Source organism: Octodon degus, unplaced genomic scaffold (genome assembly GCF_000260255.1).
Source record: "Octodon degus isolate 3935 unplaced genomic scaffold, OctDeg1.0 scaffold00038, whole genome shotgun sequence".
NCBI lineage: Eukaryota > Metazoa > Chordata > Mammalia > Rodentia > Octodontidae > Octodon > Octodon degus.
Window position 1 is genome coordinate 9,639,687 of NW_004524614.1, and position 6,131 is coordinate 9,645,817.

The 6,131-nt window shown below is 40.5% G+C and overlaps 1 protein-coding gene across 1 annotated transcript in view; it reads left to right on the top strand.

Moving 5' to 3' along the window:
* Positions 1 to 618: 618 nt before the first annotated feature.
* Positions 619 to 6,131, top strand: part of Fry (FRY microtubule binding protein) — a 431,398-nt gene continuing 425,885 nt past the window's right edge. Inside the window, exon 1 of the mRNA XM_023715059.1 lies at positions 619 to 897. Within this exon, the coding sequence (XP_023570827.1) occupies positions 696 to 897 (202 nt within the window). The 5' untranslated portion in view covers positions 619 to 695. The remainder of the gene's footprint in view (positions 898 to 6,131) is intronic.

Below are 6,131 nucleotides of genomic sequence, written 5' to 3' on the forward strand. Positions count from 1 at the left end.
TTCTGGAGAAGCCAGCTGCCAGGTGGAGCACAGGATGGGAGGGGTGGTCACAGCGCCCAGGTTCCTGACATTGCTGCCTGACACACGCCCACATCCAGTTCCTTCCTGGCCATCATCAGCCATCTCTCAGCTCCCTCTTCCAGCCAACTTCTAGTTGGCTGCCAGCCAAATAAAAATAAAGAAGGACGGTTGTTGTGTGTATTTATATAGTTTGAAGCACAAAGATAGGAGGGAGTGTAAGAATGTTTCAGCAAAATTATTTCAAGCCTCCACCATTCTAAGAAAACTTAGACTTAAAATTTACATTGGCTTTCAGTCTTAAATAGCGAGTTGTGTTTGTTTTGTGGCATTGCACCAATAAAACAAACCTCACACAGCAACTATGACACCACTTTTATCACCATCCACAAAGAGCACAGCCCGCATGGCTCATCTGTTCAGATTCCCCAGTCTTCTGCACCTAATGATTTTTTTAATCTGTCCTCCACTGTGCTATTAACTGTTGAAAGGAGGGGCTGCTAGTAATTCTACACCTGTTCCAGTCCACGCCTATCAACTTGCTGAGCTTCCCAGACAAGTGCAGGGCAAAGCATGAGAACCTAGAGGCTGTGGCACAGAAGGCGGCTGACTGTGGCTGCGCTGGGTTTGGCTTTGGGAGTTTTGTTTCCAGTTTTGTTTCCAATGAATCTGCTACGATGGCCGTTGATGACAGCAATTTATATTCCAGAACAAAGAACAAACTAAGCACATCGCAAAATGATTATAAATCGAGACGGAGCAGCCTGCCACCTGAACTACTCATAGGAAATGACTTTAGAGGAAGACTTCAAAGGAACATTAAGAATTTGGAACCCTTCCACGTGAGGCGCCCCAAAAAGAGGCCATCCATATTTCCAGGTAGGAACTATCTAAATTTATGCCTTCTTAGTTAAAATGAAACAAACCAAACCATAAGCTATGGATCATTGTTTTCAATCAGATGTTAATTTAAAATTAACCTGGGATACCTATGAAAACTTTAAATACCAAATAAACATGTTTGATATGAAATTTAGAACAGTTCTTCAATCTGAAAGCACTCTTTTTATTTTCTTTATTGATTGTGACATCGTTAAGAATATGTAAATAGGCAGCTATTTTATGACTTGTTGGCATCAGCAGGACCGTGGAATTGCTTTGCTTGCAATACTGAAAAATTCTGTGTTGCATTTCATTCTCTGATGTCTATATTTTGCAAGATTAGTAAATTGTTGAATGAAGTTGATGTTTGTAGACACCAGAAATTAATACCATTAAATACTCCAATGCATGCTTCAAATTCCTGTCTTGCACCAGAGCCTAAAACCATTTGTAGTAAAGGGCTCAATTAAACAATGTGGATGGTGAAATGTACTAGACAACTGGAGACACATGGAGCTTAGTCTTGATAAAAAGGACTCTGATGTCTGCCTTAGATGTTCATGCATGGACTATTACATGTGTGCATACAGCATGAGATGCCTGTAACCATGAATCCTAACTAAGCTCTCTAAGTGATTTCTGCAGAGAATGAATTATTTAATCACCTTTTTTTGGTACCTTTTGTGTTGGAATTTCGAGGAAAAAGTGAAAGTGGCCTTTTTTGTTGTGGTTGACTGATTTATTAGAGCTTTTTTAAAATGGAGACTAGATTAGTCAATGCTGTAAGCTGGTTCTATGGTGTTAGAAAATGGAGAAAATAATCCAGCCAAGTATTACTTACAAAAATTATACTGATTCACCTAAGAGCCATTCTATATTGCTTTAGAAAATAGCTAGAAGATGAGTTAGAGATATGGGACAACAGACCACAAACTAAGTTATATTTTTAAAGGAAACTATTAAAAAAATACAAAAAGGACTGTTGTGTTAATGAGCTTCTTTTTGCTTCATTGGTGTTGCTGTGGGAAAAGCAAAGCTAAAATAGGCTTGACCATGTGAGACTGTGAGTTGCTTGGGGAAGAGGGAGTAGATGCGGCAAAAGTGCTGGAAGGAGGAGTATATGTGTGTCCATAGTAGAGTCATCACTTTTGGTCCATTCTGTCTGCTCTGAGGGTGCTGGGTTGCCCAGATCTGCCAGTGTCTTCCTGAAGTACCACTACAGGAAACACTTTCTGAAGAATAGCTTCAGAACTTTCGCCCAGAGCTGTTGTTTATCTTTTGCTTTTTTCTCCTTTCCTTTATTATCAGTTTCACCGTTCCCAGATCCACATGCTGCACAATCCCATCCTTATGCTTCACAAAGGCTTCTCTTTCCAAATCTCCATTTCCTAGAAGGATACCTCTTTTCACCAGGATTCCCCCTTTTCGCTGTCTCTGTAAGGTTGTCTGGCTCTGGGATCTAAGCTATGGCCACAAGTTTGTCAGAAGGCCTCTTAGCATGGATACAACATAAGTTACCCTTTGTAAGATTTTGAGTTGACATAATTGACTTCTCAAAGTGGAATCATGAAAAGGGCATTGAGCTTTAGGTAATGGAGTTCTAGCATAGATAATACCCTAAGTGCCTAGATGTGTGGCCCCAGCTCCTCTCTGAGTTCCAGGCCTCCAGCTGTGTCATTTCTGTGCCCCGTGCTCTTCTTGATAGCAGCTGTGTGAGATATACTCTTCCCACCATGCTGCCATTGTCTCCCGTGGATGTGTGAGCTTTACCTGCTCAAAGTTTGCACAATCCTGGCTACTTGCCTTTTAAATTCCTTTCAGCTAAACTCAGCTCTACTACTCTCATATGCATTGCACTCACAGCTTCTTACAGCAATGAATTAGAAATGCCACTGGGTACAGATCTTGGCACGATGCCTACACACCACCTGCAAACAGAAACGTACACAGATTGCAACAGCCATTCTCATTCTGTGATGCTTTGAACTTGCACATAAAGAGCAAACATAGATAATAGATAATGAGACCCAAAGATCATGAATGTTAAAATGTAACCTGGGCTCAGACCTGAGTCTTTGGAATCCAACAATGAAGTGATTTCCACTCGATTCTACTCTATTGTCAACTATGCTCTATTGTCAACTTTAGGAACATTTCAGATGCAAGATCTGAAGATACATCAGTGTCCCAGTCATTATTTGCTCTGATCCTCATAGGTGTAAACTTTATATTCCCCTCAAGTGTTATAGTTTTCAGTCCTGAACTGAATAACTGATTGGTTGATGATTTTGTTCATTTGTTCATGAACTATTTACTTAGTTCTTGCATTGAAAAATGCAGCTTCATACTACCCTTTTGTTCTTACATTCCATGTCTCCTTTTGGGACATTTTCACACTGCATGTAGTGATTTATGTAAAAGGTAAATCTGTTTGTTTATTCCTTGCTTAAAATCCTCCAGGGTCTCCATTGCTCCTGAGTTAAAGTCTATACTCCCTAATGTGAAGTGCAAGATACAGTAGTCTGCCTACTATTTGAATTCCAGCACTTCTTCCCTGTGTGTTATAATAAGCCACCAACTTCAGATCTCTGTGCCCAAATTCCATGCTTACTTTTCTAGTAGGTGCTGTACATGCTACCTACGCTGTTTCCTGTAATTACTGTAATTCCTACCTTGGCTTCAGGTGTCAGTTTCATACATCTTCAAAGAATTTTCCTGACCCCTACTTCTGGGTTGGTCCAATCTATGTCCTTCTCATAACACCTGGACTTTTTTTTCTATCACAACACTTATCACACTGTATTATCTGTGTCCAGAAACTGTATCAGTGTTGTTAACAGTTGTACCCCTTGTACCTATCACAGTGGCTGGCATGTAATATGCTCTCAATAAATATTTACCCAATTGAATTCAATTGTACCGAATGAAATTATCTCTTGGCATCTCTTTATGTGTACTGCCTGCTTCCAGACTCTGTTCATTCCAGTATGTCCTTATCTCACAACACACACACACACACACACACACACACACACACACACCTTTCCTAGGCCCCTTTCTCCCTTCTTCCTCTGGGCTCTATGGCCCATTATAATATTCTGTCTTCTGTAGTCACTCCGAATTCTTGCTTTCTCCTCTTTTCAGTTCTTCTGTATGCCACGTACCTCCTCAACCTGGATACTGCACTACATTGTTAATTTTTCATTTGTGTGGAAACACGTGAAAAACAGGGACGGTATCTTACTTCTTTGAATGGTGCTTGTGGTGAATTAACTGATTTTCTGTAAAGCTGTATTGACCTTGTATAACCTAGCTGATTCTAGCTCCAAAAAAGAATTAGTTGGCGGGTAATAACTGTCAACAGAGAAGGACTTATACTGATTTTTATAACATGCGCCCGTAATGGGGGGAAATGCAGGTACTGTGTCTTGCCTCATTGTGTCATTCATTCATTAAAAAAATGTGGTAAGAGTCTCCTGATGCCAGGAACTATTTTAGGCCTTGAGCAAAGATGCAAAAGTCCTGCAATTTCTGGTCCAGGCTGACAGGAAAATAGGGTGTCCTGCATATTGTACAACACAACAAATACTTTTAGAATAAACCAGTGAAAGAACACTCTGGTCACATTAATGGATTTTAAAAATTAGAACCAATGCATTTAAGTCATATTTAAATAAAAATATCAAAGATTACATTTTGCCCTCCCTTACAGAGGCCTCAGCAGTGCAGTGCTGATGTGAGTGACTTGGCTGAGGTGCTGCAGTCTCTAGGCCTCTGTGGCACGTGGAGAACCTGGGCTGTCCCTCCTGCTGAAAGAACTCCAGCTGCCCAGTCCTCAGAATTGGGCTGTGCTTGGCTGTGCAAAGTAGAACTTTAGAAGTAAGACATTTTTTATTTAGATAAACTTCCTCAGGCCTAGGATGTAACTGCCCCCTATCCAACCCAGAAGAATGGGCATGTATCAGGTTTCATTTCTGTTTCCACAGGGTAGGGAAGCAGATGAAAAGGGCCAAGACGGATGATGTAAGTGTGGCATTGTCAACTGTCATAATTACCCTCTCCCCCTGTTCCTTATTGCTTGTTTCTTTGGGGTTTTTGTCCCATAATTTTGTTGAGAAACAAATAGCAATGAGAGAGTTTCGAACCAAATTGGTAGGACAGTTTCAATAATTAACACATTGCATACCTTCTTCCTAGTGGTTAATTGCTGTACAAGATGCGGACGTGATATCCTATTTACAAACACTATTAGAACAAATCCCTCTATTCATTAAGAGAATGTAACTAGATATCTATTCTTACCATTTTGAATACACAGATACAAAATGGACATTCATCTGTATCCCCTTTTTTTGTTTAGTTCCGTTATTTGAATATTATAGGTGTGTTAACTCAGCAAAATATTCTAAAAGAGTCCAGTAGTCCGTAATAGTATTGGGTCTTCCGCTTGACTGACAATGTCAGAAATTGTTGACCTGAGTCCCCTATAGCTCAACATAACAGCATGGCTTTACTTCTTATACTTCATTTTTATATTTTTCTGCTGGATGGTTAAGACCAAGGTAAAGCAAGACCTATGCAACAAGAGTTGTAGCTTTTGGGTCTGGTAAGGTCAAACAAAAGCTTTATTTAAAGCTTTTAAAGCTAGCTCTGAAGACAATGCAGGGCCTCCTGTTGTTGCAAATCACCACCTCCCTGTGTCTAGGTGGGTAAGGGCTTTTTACAATAAGGAACAGGTAAGGATTGCCCTTACCCACCTAGACACAGGGAGGTCGTGATTTGCAACAACAGGAGGCCCTACATTGTCTTCAGAGCTAGCTTTAAAAGCTTTAAATAAAGCTTTTGTTTTACAAGCCTCTCATGTATTTAGGGGAAGCAGCCAGCAAAGTGACAGTTCAGGCAGCTGGTAACAGTTCTAGCTAGGTTAAAGACCCCAAAGGGGAGAGAGAGTTGTTGCTACCACAAATCAAGCCTTAGGCATTTGGGTTTAAAGTAAGAATCTAAGTGAACGCCTTTAAGCACAGCTCCTCTGTAGTTGTGATAGGTCATTCATTCAGTACTTTAAACTAACCAAGTGTGTTTAATCAGCTAGTTCTACTGTCTTGCTGATTTGCTGGGTTGGTTTGTGCATTTGTGTAATCCCAGTTCTCTGGAAAGCTGAGGCAGGAGGATCACACCTGGGTAATTTAGCAAAACTCTCTCTCTCTCTCTCTCTCTCTCTCTCTCTCTCT